Below are 16,130 nucleotides of genomic sequence, written 5' to 3'. Positions count from 1 at the left end.
GACGGGGTCTAACATTTTCTTCTTCCCTAAACCCATTTCTCCCTCCCTCATTCTCTTTCTTCTTCCTTTAAAGAAATCCCTGTAATTTTCTTCTTCCCTAAACCCTACAAATTTCTTCTTACTTTGAAGACAAAACAAACACAATCCGTGTAATTTACCTTTCACTTCTTTTATTTTTGCTTTTCAAATTAAAGTTCTGAGTTTCATTTCTCTTACAATCGCTCCCAAACTCTCTCCAATTGCAGTATACAATACTTGTTGTATACTTGTAAGTTGTAACGAGAAAATAGGCAATTCAAGCTTTTGTAAAGATAAAATTTAATATGGAAATTAGGACTAAAAATCTCAATGAACGGTGCCTGCATTCAAACTTATAGCAGAGAAAAACACAGTGAAGGAAAGGACAAATTTCAAGCTTTTAATGGGAAAATTTTTTAAATGGCTAGTAAATAACCATCAAGTTCTAATCCGGGGATGCTAATCAAACAGCCGACAACTTGGCCAAATCTGGAATTGGAAGATCGTCTCACTCGCTTCTGCCAAATTCAACTTAATGCTTTAGGTTCTGCTTTCGTTCTTCATTTTTACTTAAGCTTTCCAACAGAAAAAAAAAAAAAGAAGAAGAAGAGGAGGAGGAGAAGAAGAAGAAGAAGGTTTAATGGTTAATATGCCGTGCACCTAGAACAAAAATTTCCCTCTTTTCAAGCTCAAGTTCTTTGTTTCTCCTCCTTTTTTTTAATTCAATATTTTTAATATCTTCAAGCCTGTTCTTAACCAAAGCATCTTTAGTAGAGGTTTCAATGGCTATAAATCCGGATAATTACTTTTCAAGCAAAATTATCTGCCCCTTTATCTGGCTACCATTGCTATTTTTCCTCTGCAATTCCTCTATCAACTACTTTGCAATGTCTAGCTGCTTTATTTCCATGTTACCCTGCCTTATAATTTCTTGAAGATCCTTTATCTCAGCCTTAAGTGCAGAAATTGTGAAATTGAGCTTGCCAATTTCTGCAGTTTTGTGAGTTAAATCCTTCTGCAAATAAGCAATGCATGACAACTTCTCTTTTAGACTATGCAACTCAAGCAATTTCGTTTCAAAGGTTAATCTCCTGCTCTCCAACTCCTTAATGGGACTTTGTGAATGCTCTATTTCTGTATTTGAGTTCAAATTCTTTGTGTTAACCACTTCAGTCCCCTCTTCATTTTGCATGTCCTCTTCCTGCAAGAACTTTGTTTTTTCATTAGACTTATGTATAAGAGTGAAAATTATTGAAAGGGATAAGATGAAGTACTGAAAATTAAATAAATGGCGGAGGGAAATGGTGGAGGAAGAAAAGTGGTGATTAATGTTGTCGGTGAAGGGCCAAAAAGGTCTTCTCCAAAAGAAGCAGAGGCATTAAACCCTAAGCAAAATTCTCAAGGTGAACCAACAAAGCTTCGACTGAATCTAGTGCTGTTACTGCAAGTAAGCCACCAAAAGGCTCAGTTGCATAACCATGAAGGTTTTTAAAAAGGTACTATCCTTTGGCGTCAAGAAGAAGAAGAAGAAGAAGAAGAAGAAGAAGAAGAAGAAGAAGAAGAAGAAGAAGAAGAAGAAGAAGAAGAAGAAGAAGAAGAAGAATGAAGCCACTTTACCGACGTGGCATGCCACATCAGCTGGTTAACTTGCCACGTCAGCAGTCCCGTTAACACCTTAACAGTAACTGTTAATCAGTGACTATTTTGTCACTTTTTTATAACGTTAGTGGCTATTTTGTAATTTTTTAAAAGTTGAGTGATTGAAATAAAACTTAAGTGACTGTTTTATCAGTTAACCCAAAGTTAAATGACCGTTGATGTAATTTATCCTAAAATATTTTTAAAAGTATTACCGTAGAAGAAATTGTCATTGACCTATGCGCCCGTTGTCTTTATTCTTGTTCTCGCCATCGCCATATTAGTGAAAATAATAGATGTATTAAAAAGCGAAGATAGTTTACTTTAGTAGTATTAATGAGTAAAAAGGCCCAAAAGCAATGGGCTTATTTATAAAACTAAAAGCCTTTTAGTCACCTGAAAAAAAAAATAATAAAAAACGCTTGAGTAGACCAGAACTGGAAAGGCTCAAAGCCTATAAATGGCGGGACGCTTGCCTTAGATCGAAATTTTAAGCACCCTAACCAACCAACCAATCAATCTCTCTCTGGAAATCTCACTATTTTTACACTCTCAAAGATTTATCCAAAAACCCTCCGATCGTTAAAACCCAAACTTCTCCTATTTCTGTTCTCCACCGCTCTCTTTTTTTTTTTTGGTCATATATGCTCTCCTTTTTCTTCTAAAATTTTCTATTTTCTAGTGTTTTGTTAATTTTATTTTTTATTGAAAACCCTAGATTTCTTTTTTCTTCTTCTCTTTGGGTCTGCTTTTGTTTTGCAGATAGAGGAATTTGGAGAGTTGTAGCGGTGTGAGACATTCCTGATCCAATGGAGGCCGCGGCCAGTGTCGCCGCCTCGCGGAGCGGTTCGTTGCCGATGCAATCATCGTCGCGGAAAGAGTGGCGTGCCGTTTCCGACAATCATGTGGTTCGGAACCCCGGGGATGATGTGGTAATTTCATCTGGTCATGAAGGTTTCTTCGCTCTGTCTTTTTGTGGTTAATGAGAACAATGTTGAAACGATAACATAATCGTGTTTTGCATATGAAATTCCGAACTGAAAACAATTACCTTGATTAATTTAATATTACTACTTGTGTTTGGTATTCTTCAGTGCTCATAAGCAAAAGCAACATTAGCGTGTATCTATTTATTTATTTTCATTGATCTTTTTGGTCCTTCTAGTTTGTTTACTTCCATGCAGTTTTATTACCCAATTATTATTTAGTTCCACTTATTTCACACTTTTGGGTTGGGGTTCTGTGATCGCCATTCATTAACCTACCTTGTGCTCTAAATTGAAACAGTTTGATGCATTTATTAAAATCTTTGGCTCACTTCGATGACAAGTTTGTGGTCAATGGGTTGTTGGAATGATTGGGAATGTGAATTTGGGTTGTTTTAACTGTGTTTAAATATTTATGTAATCCCAAGAACTTAGCGTTTCATATGCTAGAAAGTTTATTAGTTATATTGAAGTGAGGAAATGCTCTTCTGTTAACGGTGGGATTGTCGCTTTGAACTGTGTTGGTGAAAGATTCCTATTTCTGTTATTTTTGAACCAGCGGAGTTCATTATTTGTTATATTCAGTTTTCTTGCAATGTGTAGGGATTGGACAGATCAAAGTTGGGACAATCTGATGAGGGAACCTTATATGAGGTAAGGCTTTTTGAATTAAGATTAAATTCCATTTTGGACATGATGAAAAAGTGATTTGGTTGAATGCTTATTAAGATGCAACATGGAGGAGAGCCTGCTGATGCTGACTTCTTTCCAATCACGGTGGTTGGAAGTCTAGACGATGACATATTGCAACAGCGAATCCATGATGTTGCCAGACAGAGAGAGCAGCTCCAGCAGATGGAGGTTGAACTGCGAGCTCAAGCAATTGCTAGATCAAGGGTTCTGGAAATGCAGAGCAGATATGATGCTGAAATCAAAGCCCATGCCAATACTGCTGCCAAGCTTGAGGTTTGAATTTAGAATGTGACTCATAGTATGATTCTTCTGAAATTCAACTATCAGAAATAAGAACTAAGTCAAGTTTTAACTGCTTCAAAAAATTATAATGATCTTTATTTATGAAAAACTAAAAGAAGAAAGAGAAGAATTCAAGTTTCATGCATAAGATTATAAACTTAGATAAATTTGTCGTCATATGTTGACTGTGGAAGTGAGTAAATTAGTGAAACCTGCCTTTTTCTTTCAAGTTGAGCATCTTTTGTTTGGTATTGTGCAAAATATCAGTGAGATCTGTTCACACTGGAAATTATTCAAGCATGCAACAAGAAGATTCTAGCAAAGTTACTGTCCTTTTCTGTGACTTACAGTCTATGTTTGGCTTTATTTCCTTATATAGGAGCAACTCCGTGAAAGTGAGCAGACCATACATCAGTTGGAAAGGAAAATGGAAGAGAAAGATAGAGAATTACATGCCATAAAAGTGGAAAAAGAAGAGGTCTTTCTGTTTCTTCATTCTGCTTTGGGGTTTTTTTAAATTTTAATTAAAGCCTTTTTCTAGCAAGTCATGTGTAAATTAGGGCTCTTGGATCATGTTGGCAGGCCTGGGCAAAGGAAGACCTCCTCAGAGAACAAAATAAGGAACTAGCAACTTTTAGGTGTGTGTTTGTTGTGTTTTATTCTTAAAAGCTTTCTATTTGCAGTAACCATAGTCCTCAATGCAATTTGTTTATACGAGTGTTTTGTTTATATTAGTAGTTGCTGTGTGACCAACACACTTTAAAGTTTCTAAACGTATTCTAGAGTTGGTTATAATATATTAGCTTTTAGTATTTATCATTGAATGGAATTTCCTATTCTTTTTCCTTCGACAGAAGAGAGCATGATCATTCAGAAGCAGAGAGAGCCCAGCATATAAAACAGATACATGATCTTCAAGAGCATGTTCAAGAAAAAGAGAGGCAGATTATTGAGTTGCAGGAACAGGTCTGTACATTTTAAAAGTTTTTATGCTCTTTAAAAAAAAAATTTCTGGACGTTAAGGTGTGAATGCTCTGTTATAGTGTCCATGGTGTGCATCTGTAATTACTGAATGCTGTAATAACTTATTTTCAGGTTAAGTCATTTTACAAAACAAATTTGTTTCTGTTCGGAATGTCAATTAACTATAATGTTGGTTGCTAGAAGTCTAGCCGTTTTTCCTAATGCTAGTCTATGCTTCAGTATAGGGCTGCTCAGGAAGCCATTCTTTTTAAGGATGAACAGTTGAGAGATGCCCAAACTTGGCTTTCACGTGTCCAGGAGGTGGATGTTTTGCAGTCAAGTACAAACCACACCTTACAGGCTGAATTAAGAGAACGGACAGAGCAATATAATCAGCTGTGGCATGGCTGTCAGAGACAGGTTGATGAGATTTAAGTTTCTTATTTATTCTTTCTCTACTTAAATAAATATGTAATTTTAAGTGAATTTAGATTGACTGTCCTTGTTAATGTTAGTTTGCAGAAATGGAGAGACTTCATTTACATACGGTGCATCAGCTTCAACTTGAACTGGCTGATGCAAGAGAGAGGAAAGGTACTTATAGTGATGAATCACGTATAACACAAGCAAATTCAAAAGATTTACCTCAATTTGGTCAACATAATGGAAACCAAGTGGATTCTAATGGAAGTGGTGCAATAAATGTGGATACTGGGGTAATTTCAAAGGGGGCTTCAGTCAGTGTTCAACCATTTTCTGGCAATGCATCAAATCTGGTAAGATTGATGTTTCTTTACCGAAGTGGTGTTGCTGGGATTGTTTTGCAATGAGATATCTAATATTTTATAACCATCTGTAAAGCAATTATAAGTATATGCTTTTTCTTCATATTGTAGTGTTCCATTGGCAAAACATGATATAGCTTATGGTTAGTTTTATTGAAATCATGGATCTCTGCAGCCCTTTTCTCTCTCCTTGTTTCTACATTTCATCTAATGTCTGGCTTAAGATGGTGCTTGTAAACTCATTTTTAGAGGTTTTTAGACCATAGACTGGTATTCATCTAATTTAGGATTCTTTCTATTGCTTCCTCTTATATTACTCCATTTACATCAGAATCAGAATGATCATGTTCGAAGTGTTCCGATTGCTCCACTTGGGATGGCTGCTTATCTCCCACCTGAGCAGGTTACTGCTCTGCAGTCATTTGTCATGCATCAACAGGGGGTTCCTCATTCTGTGGCATCCCATGTTGGACCCTACTCAATGCAAGCAATGTCATCCGTCCAACAGTGGCAGAACCAACAGGTTTGGTCAAAGCAATGCATTATTAGTTGTGTCAAAGTTTTCTTTAGTTATGTTCAATGTTTTTTTCATCTTGTTCTTCAGGCTTCATCAGAGGGTTTCCAGCCTTCTGGCCCGAATCAACTTCCACCATTGCAAACCGATCAAAGTCTCAGGAGGTCAGACGTAAGTCATGAGTGCGAAATATCTGTTGATGGACAAGCCATTTGTCCAGACCATGTAGATCATATAAGCCAAGGGTCAGAGTCGATTTCTGTAATATCATCATCTACTGGAAAAGCACAGGTTCTTTAAATTAAGATTATTTTACTGACACTGCTCGATACTGTTTTCATCTATCCTTGTAACTTGTTAAAACCGTTTCTTTGTAGGTCGTTGAGTCAATTAACTCAAGTTACCTTGTGAAACCCCAATCTGAGCCAAACTTGCAACAGATTTCTTCACAATTTCATGATGCATTGAAATTGGGCACTCTTGAACAGAGCTGTGAATCCAAGGTTTGTCAGTTTGGCTAATCTTCAAGCAGTTGCAGAGCTCAGAGCTAACCTCTACTTAAACTTTGAACTGGACAGGAACAGAATATGCTTAACATGAAAAATCATATGCTGAAGGACCAAGATCTAACGGTGGAAGAAGCAAGTACTGCTGCCAGTGCCAGCCTATCTCCTCCTGATTCTTCAGTGCAGTCTGTCGGTTCCTGTGAAACAACAATCAGCAATGGCACTGGTGCTATTTTGCCCAAAAAGTCTGTAACGACTGAGCAGACTAATATATTGATGCCAGGTAAGACTTCAGAGGCTGCTCTGCTTGAGGAAAGAGCATTGTTGGCCTGCATTGTTCGTACAATTCCACCTGGTGGGAGAATTCGAATCAGTTCAACGGTTAGTGCTTTAGTGGTCTGCTAATGATTTTTCTTAGGTCACCTTGCTATGGTATTACGCATGGGTTTGACTTATATCTGTCAATTGCAGCTACCAAATAGGCTGGGGAAAATGCTTGCACCTTTACACTGGCATGATTACAAGAAAAAGTATGGAAAGCTGGATGACTTTGTAGCCAGTCACCCTGAGGTTCGTTCTTGCAACTTTTCTCATTTAAAATAATTCCTTCTGAAGATTTGAAATCGTAATTTCTTTGTGATTTCAGTTATTTGTAATTGAGGATGATTATATTCGGCTTCGGGAGGGAGCACAGGAGATAATAGCAGCCACAGCTGCTGTTGCTAAAGTTGCTGCAGCTGCTGCAGCCTCATCTCCTCACTCCACATTTTTGCCTTCTGTTGCTGTTACTCCGATTGCACCACCTAACCGACTAAAGAAAGGAGTCCCATCAGTTGACTCCAACCATGTGAGGAATGAGAATGCTGTTTTCAAGAAGCAAGCAGCAGTCTCTAAAAATGCAGCTGATGATCATTCGCAGCTGTTAGGAATGCAGAAACAACAATCAAATGGCATTTCTTTTGGTGTGGTCAGTAGTCTCTCAAAAGTAAAAATATTGAGCAAATCTAAAGACCCTACAGAAATTAATAGAGCCAATTTTGAGAGAACAAGTGTTGAAAGCAAGGCCTCTGCTCATGGAAGGTCTAATTCGAATTTTGTTGGAAAACAGGACAGGTATGCAACTTAAAACCCCTCAGATAGCTTAACTTCATTATTCAGTTCATGTTTTTCGTGTACTGAGCTTAATTTTCTTGTACCATGGCAGGGCAACTGGGGCAGCATTAACTTCTAGAAGATAGCTTGTGCATTTACCTCAATTGTGAGTTGTCTTGTTTGTTTTGATGAGCTGATACTAGTTTGTTATTATAGCATATTTGATTTCATGGATGTTTATAATATCATCGCTCAACCAAAACAAGTTTTCAAGAGATTTATCGATCTCATTTTGTTCCAGCAGGATACAGCGAATCTCGATGTTGAGTGGTGGATCATGCATTAAGCTGATTTCAATAATTTTGGGATATGATTTTATAGTTTGATTGTGTCTCTTGATCTTGGTCATCAGCTGTCTTTTGCATCTGTGAAAAATTCTCTGATTGGAACCTAAGGTGGCTATTTTTAAATTATTTTTTTTGCCTATTGGCCCTCGATCCATCAGAAAACCAAACTATTTATTTTACTGTGTTATGATCAAACACTAAAGCTGCACATTTTATTTACTGCATCGGTATCCAATTATTTCTCTCTCATTTTTCACTTTGTGAGCTCATTTGTGAAACATTTAGAATCTGGGAAGATTGAGCTCAATTAAATGCCTGTTTTAATTTTTTTTTATTTAAATATAAGCATTAGATGTCAGGTTGATGCTTGTGGCTTGTGCATCAGCAATTTTGGCAAAGATACCTTGGGTTGTGCTGCAGGATTGCTTGAAAACTGAAAACATTTTATAAACTCAGATCAATCATAATTTATCTCATCTTTGCTGTTACAAACATTATTAGGATGCACCTTTTTTTTTTTTTTTGGGGGATGACATAATGGAAGGTGTGTGCTGGGACTGTTCCACGGGGAAAAAAGGGGTTAAATTTTATTAAAAAAAATATTCATACAAATCAATACATGCAAAACCCTGAACACATTGAACACTCGTTAAACCTAAAGGTAAAATATGTTTAAAGAAGTGGCAATGCTGAAAGATCAATTAACCTTTTTTGAATCTGTACATTGATGATGTTCATTAACTGTGGGGCTGCTACATATTTTCCTCTACAGAATCAATAAAAAGCAGGAACTACGAAATGAAAGAAATCCAGACCCTAATTTTCCTTTGAGATGGGAAGTGGATGAAAGAAAAAGAGCGCAAAAGTGGGCTGTTTTGCTCCATATTTATTTTTGCACCGTCTATATGTTATATTGGTTGCCAGCTTTGGTCGAACTCGAAATAATTAGATGAGTGAATTTTTGTTGAATTATTTAAATTATAAAATTATTTAAAATTTATAAATTATTAAATCTCGTGTTTTTTATATTTTTTTATCACTTCCGAATTTTTTTTTTCAAAGATCACTTTTAACTCTTTTGTTGACTCAAAAATCAATCTAGCTTGAATAATATTGACTGTTAGTGTCACTTGGCATGACAACCAACTATAAAAAACATAGTTGTAGAAACTGGATCCAACTTGCTAATAAGACTTGCAATTGGATGGTAAACAGATCCGGATTGAGGTAATAGTTGAATTGATTTATCTGGATTTTAAAATTGTCTTTAAAAAAATTATGAATCTTTTAATTTAATTAATTGAAATCGGATCAATGATGTAATTAGCTAAATCAAGAATTGGTGACCTGCTTTGTTCGACTACCACTATGACAAAAAGCAAACATTAAAACCCAAAAATTAATAGTAGTAGTGCTAAAATAGTTGAAGGAAACGACAAGGTTCAGTGTCGTAAGTAAGGTTGATTCTCGTTTTAAGTTTCTTTTTTGAACAGAAAAGAAACAGAAAATAAATTATTAAAAGGAAGAAGAAGAAAGGGAAGGGGGAAGATCAACTATGGGGTACGTATTGAGGGTAAGATTGGCGTCATTCTTCACGGGGACTGCTACGGCGTCGTTTCTCGGCCTCTACATCCTCTACAAAGATTACAAGGTTGCTCATGAATCTATCGCCCAACAGGTCCTTTCGCCCCACATTTTCCTTTTTCACATTGTTTTTGTTTTATAGCATATTAATTGCCTTTCAGTTTCCGATTAAATTTATGGGTTAATTTCCATTTTCGGATTTATGCTCATTTTCAAGCTTTATTTAGCAAAAAACCATATTCATGGCGGTATCGAAGCTAGGAAAACTGAATTTTAGATGCTTCATTTTATAATTTTCCCGTCTATGTGATTGGTTCTGCTGCAGGATTGTTTGTTTACCATGCATTTGGAATATGAAGGAGGCACTGATTTGTATATATGCTTGGATGATTAGTGATTGTGGATGAAAATATTAGAATATCGTCGGTTGTTCACTATTCTGGCTGTGGGGGATATATGCTATTAGAGTTATCTCTTTAGGCTGATTTTCATGGTCGAAATTAGCCCGATTCGGATGCATAGGTGGGAGGGGGGTTGACAATGCAATGTAATAAAAGCCACACTATGTACTTAACATTGCTAGTAGATGAAATGGAGAAGTTTTAGGGTATAGGGATTCAAGTTAAAAATTCTTATTCTTTGTTCACCTTTTGACATTATTCGGTTAGATTATTTGGGATGATCAATTCTTTTCCATACTTTTAGTGCATTTTTGCTTTTCATCCAATTCAGTCCGATTCTCTGTTAGTTGTTCCTGTCCGGTGGTGGACCTTTTTCATCCATGGTTGTTCTTTATTATGCCTTATGGAACCCTTGGTATGCTAGCTATAGATGTAGTTTCTTCAAGAGTGAAGCCATAAGATGTATATTATATAGCAAAAGATAGAATAGTATTAGGAAAGATAATTAACACCGGATGCTTGATTTATATAGAAAGATTCTACCACTTGAGACCAGGGGCAAAGCCAGAAAATTTTTTTAGGGGGCCGGATGAAATTTTAAGTTTTTATAGTTTATATTTTTATAATTTGTAAAGGATTAAATTAAATTTTTATAATTTTAGAGGGGAGGGCAAAGTGCAATTCTACCTTTACTAATTTAAAATTTTTAAAAAATTTCAAGGCCTAAAATGAAATTTTTCATTTTAGGGGGGGGGCCGGGGCCCATGCCAGCCCCCACCTGGCTACGCCCCTGCTCGAGACTAGATATTAGAACCATTCCAATGAGGTAATAGTTGCTCTTGGTTAATGATGCTTTAATTAACAGAATAATTAACAAAATTGAATACGTTTGTCTTGTTTGTTTGGTTAGAATCAAATTCATGCATTCCTTTCAGGAGCTCTAACATAGGCACTTTCTTTTTTTCTTTGGTGTGTGTGTATGTGCTTATATTTTTTTACTTGTCTCTTTGTCTCAAGGTGAAAAGTCTTCATGAGCCTCTGAATAGGCGAATATTTGCTCTGGAAAGTTTGAAACATGCTGAAACTTCACAGCACGTGGATGCTACGAAGTAAGTCCTTGGGGGCAAAAAGAATTTTGCTATAAGCGCGATTGTTCCTCAGTAATGTTCTTATTTTCCTCGACTAGTGATACTAAATAATTGTAGTTGAACTATTATGTTCTTTACGGAACGATAGTACACTCTGCAAATTGACATGAACAGTGATTTCATATGAAATTTAAGCTAAAGAGAATTCAGTCTGTCTGTGATTTGCTGCATCTTTTAGTAGCGTAGTTAACTTTCAATTGCCTTTACTACAGTAAATAAATGCTTCATTAAGAACAGTAATCATATTTAAAAGCTGTGTTTAATTTTTAACTATATATGATACTATGTCTCAAATGGTGAAAGCATATATCCAGGACATACATTCAGCCCGAATGCACACATAACCTCCCTACCAGCTGCGTTTTTAGTTCAACGGCCTCCTTAGCATCTTTAAGTTTGCAGTAAAAGCTAAAACCTAGGTTTTATGTCTAATTTACACTGTTCATGCTTATCATTTAACCTAATTAGAGGTGCCACTACACCCCTCATGGAGGGTTACAACTATGATTTATAGATTAGATGCCAATGCGCCATATATTATTTTACTTACCATCCAAGCCATTAGCATTTCTCTACATAAGAAAGTGTGGTATTTAGACTGAGGTCTTTCGGTATTTGGTAGCCACATATTTATTACTCAGAAATGGGGCTCATAGTCAGTTGGCGTGTATCAGGTCCTATTTCTAACTGCATGGCCATGTTACATGTACTATACTACTTTTGGATCCTATATGAGTCTGGGTATAATATGGCAGAGCCCCATCCAAATATGTTTAATTATTATGGGCTTTATTTTTGGAAAATTTCATAAATAAGGGCAAAAAAAAAAAGCATAAGCAATCAAGCATTCTTTTGTTGCTTTATGAAAGGCTTTGGGGCCTCTAGCCTGACCCAATTTCCACTTGTTCCTTTTTGAAAACTTACACGTTTTTTACTTTAATTTGTACCATATGGAATTGAACAACTATCTGAGTACTACCGTTAAATTATTAATATGAAAATTAACAACTTGGCAATAAAAATCAATTTACTAAAATAAATTTTGAAAAACAAAAATGAAATTCATAATTAAGCACTTATACAAAAGCATATGCAAATTTTAAAATAAATAATGAGTAAATTATACCAACACCGCTAAATTATGAAAAGATTTTGAAATTGAGTGATCAGAATATAAATTTATTAACTTAATAATTTATTAACGATTTATTAAGTGGGTGTAATCCTAATAAATAAATAAGCAATAAAAAAGTTTTGACAATTTTAAAAAATTGAAAGAAAAAATCCCACATGATACAAAAGAAAAGAGAGAGGGGGAAATAAAATAATAAAACACCAAAACCAGAAAGTCCCAAAGATAATATTCTGATGGAGAGATTGTTGAAATCTTTTGTAGGTGAGGGGCAGGCCCATGTGGTCCCCTTTTAAGGGATATAAGAGTTAAAGACCCATGTCCCATTCACATGGCTCCCCCAATCCCGAAATACCATAATCTGATTTATTTATTTATTATATTGCTACTTTTAAAAATGGTACAACTTTACTATATTTTAGTATAAAACTAAAAACAAAATACAAGTAATAATAGCTTAGCTTTGAGTTTAAAAAGGGAAAGAGCATTATAGCAATTTGGTTTTGGTTTCCTTGGCGGTGGTAGCATTACAGAAATTTATGTTGAATCAAAAGCAAATATACCCCAATGCCCAAATGGGAGGGAGGTCCATACCATACCCTCCTTATTCCATTGTTCCTTGGTGGAGAAACATGTCTCCCACCACCCTTTATTTTCTTATCTTTTAACTTGCCATTGTATTTCTACGGTCAACTTTTTCATTTTCTTAGGGTGTTGGATTCAACTTTTCGATTTAGTTCATTTTTATAAATTTATAAAATAATTAATATCACACCACTAAATATTTTTTAATTAAAATCCATACGTATTAGTATTGTTTTTTTAATATAAAATTTTGAACCTTATATATTTTTTAAAATTATTTAATATATATAATAATTATAAATATGAAATGAAATAATTTTAAATAAAATTTATCATTCAATAAATTCAAAATAAACAAAGAAAAAGAGAGAGCATTTCATACTTTAAACAATAAGATTATCACTCACAATACGATGAAAGTTCCATAAGAACATATAGATAAACCTATGTTCATGAAGCTTATAAGAATTTTCATCAATACAAGAAAAAAAATGATTACTATGATTTTTTTTACACCAACTGGTATAGTCGAAACTAGTGTGAAACCCATTAGCTAATCTAAATTAAATCGATTTACACTCATTTTTACTCACCTAATGTGAAACCCATTAGCTAATCCAAATTAAGAAACCAGTACATTAAAGTGTGTGTATGTGTATGGTTTAAATGAGGGTAGGACAGAATGCAAAAAGAAAAAAAAAAGTCAGGTTGGAATTACTACATAACAAGAGATTGGGGGAAAACGGGGATGCTTGGGTTAGGGCAGGAAGCGAAGTGACAAGACAGAGTAGGGTGGTTGCACTTGTTTCATTCAAAGGATCATCATCATCCATGATCCGATCCCCCCATGGAACTGGGTTTTGGTTACAAGTTTTAGTGGCAGTGGTACCACCACCACTTCATTAACAAACACCTACCACTGCCCTTTTGTCTGATTTGAGGGACAAATTGAATATCGAGAAGGACAAAATAGAAAGATGGTAAATGTGTAATAAAAGTACTGCAAGCCTTTGATTCCAGAAATTGAATCAACATGTACAACTTGTCTTTGTTTGCAACTCAGGAAATTCATGTTTTATTATTTTATTTTATTTTTTGTAATGAAACTCTATATATAGATATATATAAGAGGAGACGATTGGGTGTTCGCTCAATTGACATCGATATTATTAACAATGTAAGAATATGTGAGTTTAAGTATACTAAAACATAATTCTAGGTATTGTATCAAAACACACTAGAAAATAAATTTTTTATGTAATTTGTGAATGTATCATCATATTTAAAATATTTGAAATTATTAATAATTAAATTTCAAGATATTCGTGTGTTTTCATCTATTATATTTTTGGGGAACAAAGTTTTTTTATTAAAAAGAAGTATTTTAGTTTTAATTTTAGGAGGGTATGTTGATAACATATCTATTATGGTTGAGATTTTATATTTTTTCATATGACGCGTCGATAGAGGGAGGTGTTTGGCTTTTCTTGTTTTTATTGCAAATTGCATGTGATGTGGGGACAACCTCTTCCAGCTGTCTGCATCCAACCCTCTTTAATTTGCCTTCCCATCTCTCTCAAGCATCAATATGCTTGTACCATATTCCTCTTTTTATATATATACACATACCATTATATATAAAATTGTTTCATATATAATTCAGTATAAAAAAATACGGATTTAAGTGTGTTAAAAACACATTATCTTTTTATTTAAGGACTATAGATAATCTTAGGCGTTATATCAAAATAGATAATAAGAACCTATAATAAGATTAATGGTCAAAAAATTGTTTCATTTATTGATCGATATTTTTTCAATTGTATAAGTGAAGTTAAAAACATCATTTATGTTTAATTGTTAAAAAATATAAGTTGATTTCCATAAAATCATTAGAGAAGGAGTAGATTGTATTTCTAGCTCTTTACTAAAAAATAGATAAATTAATATTTATTCATTTCAAAACGTGTAAATTAATTCCTCCATTAAATTATCTTCTAAATGATGATGTGGACATGCTGAAAATTATTTTTATGGTAAATTATAAAAATAGTCACTCAAGTTTGTATTTCATTAAATGCATTTCATTTAGTCATAAATTTTTCGAAATTAAATATTTTAGTCACTCTGGACTTATGTGGGCTTTTTCTATTAATCTAGTAACACAATTAGTCATCTAATGTTTATACATTCTATCAAATTGATCCTAAATATAAAAAATTCAACAAATTTAGCCCTCGATATTTATAAAATTTGTCATTTTAGTTCTAATTCTAAAAAATCAATAAATTTGGCCCTCAACATTTGCAACATCTATCAATTTAGTCCTAACTTTAAAAATTTTAAAAATATCGTCTTTCAAGTCGCTTGCAACACTTTCTTTTACTATAATTTAGATTTAGACATTATTTGGAATAATTGGCTACATTACTATCCGGACAAATAACGTTTTTAATGCCTTTATTATTTTTTGGATCTTAAATCTTTGTGTTTTATCCTAACCTTTTAAAGTATAATTTAGGCTTCACACTAAATCAAACCAATTGATTTGGAACTTATTTGGAATAATTGACTGCATTACTACCCGAACTTATAATGTTTTTAATGCTTTTATTTTCTTTTAGATTTTTTTTTTCTTTGGTTTATCTTGACTTTTTAGAATTTTTTTACAATTGACTTAAAAGTGAATACTTTTTTATTTTAATAACCCACACGGGTTAACTAATGGGTTATAAATGGATAAAAATTATTTTTTAAATATTGTTAAAATTTTCAGAGTTAAGATTAAATTAATATATTTTGTAAATGTTAAGAGGTTAAATTTATTATTTTTTTATATTTATGATCAAATTGATAGAATACGTAAACATTAAAGTGCTAATTTTGTTATTAGATTAATTTAAAAAGCTCCCGTAAATTTAGAGTGACTAAAATATTTAATTTCAAAAAATTTAGTGACTAAATAAATAATAATAATTAGATGAACAAAATAGGATGAACGGCACAATTGGATAACTATGAACGGCACAATTGGATAACTATGAACGGCACAATTGGATAACTATTTTTATTATTTACCTATAAAAAATGTAGCATCCCAAACTCGGCCCAGACGTTATGGCCGGATCCGACATGCCACGTCAAAGCGTTCAAAACATTTTATATTGTTGATCCAGAAAAACCTACTTAGTGTTTTAAAAGATAATTTCATTATAGGTTAAAGTGAATGGAAGCTGTGCACCAGGTAGGAAACCGGAAAAGAAGAGGTGAGTTATCGGACTACTTAAGTACCAAGCTCCCTTCGGATCCAATCCTAGACATGCACACCGCCATTGCCACACCTTAACGCCATGTATATTTCTAGGAAACCGATTTGATTGAGTCATTTTTAGAAAAGTGATTAATTTTGGAAAATACTTTCATTGCGGAAGCTTTGCTTGTTGTCGTGTTATTTTG

At 34.0% G+C, this 16,130-nt stretch overlaps 1 protein-coding gene and 1 long non-coding RNA gene across 4 annotated transcripts; both read left to right on the top strand.

The window, feature by feature from the left end:
- Nucleotides 1-2,060: 2,060 nt before the first annotated feature.
- LOC108457165 (uncharacterized) lies at nt 2,061-8,026 on the top strand. Of its 3 annotated transcripts, none has more exons than XM_017756059.2 (16): nt 2,061-2,588; nt 3,246-3,296; nt 3,372-3,608; nt 3,997-4,095; nt 4,200-4,255; nt 4,472-4,583; nt 4,821-5,000; nt 5,096-5,356; nt 5,697-5,888; nt 5,970-6,170; nt 6,257-6,382; nt 6,458-6,766; nt 6,857-6,955; nt 7,032-7,498; nt 7,590-7,643; nt 7,782-8,026. In XM_017756059.2, exons 1-15 carry the CDS (start codon nt 2,466-2,468, stop codon nt 7,621-7,623), a joined length of 2,547 nt encoding a protein of 848 aa, XP_017611548.2. In that variant the 5' UTR covers nt 2,061-2,465; the 3' UTR covers nt 7,624-7,643; nt 7,782-8,026. The 3 variants fall into 3 exon arrangements, with proteins under 3 accessions (XP_017611548.2, XP_017611549.2, XP_052878757.1); XM_017756060.2 differs by having other exon boundaries at nt 2,074-2,588; nt 7,779-8,026; XM_053022797.1 differs by having other exon boundaries at nt 2,479-2,588; nt 3,228-3,296.
- A 944-nt stretch (nt 8,027-8,970) lies between these two features.
- LOC128285600 (uncharacterized) lies at nt 8,971-11,118 on the top strand. Its single transcript, XR_008276091.1, has 2 exons — nt 8,971-9,475; nt 10,827-11,118. It is a non-coding gene; the product is annotated as an uncharacterized LOC128285600 (long non-coding RNA).
- Nucleotides 11,119-16,130: the final 5,012 nt, after the last annotated feature.

The sequence above is a fragment of the Gossypium arboreum genome, chromosome 12 (genome assembly GCF_025698485.1).
Source record: "Gossypium arboreum isolate Shixiya-1 chromosome 12, ASM2569848v2, whole genome shotgun sequence".
NCBI classification, from domain to species: Eukaryota; Viridiplantae; Streptophyta; class Magnoliopsida; order Malvales; family Malvaceae; genus Gossypium; species Gossypium arboreum.
This window is presented reverse-complemented; position numbering and strand designations above follow the sequence as displayed.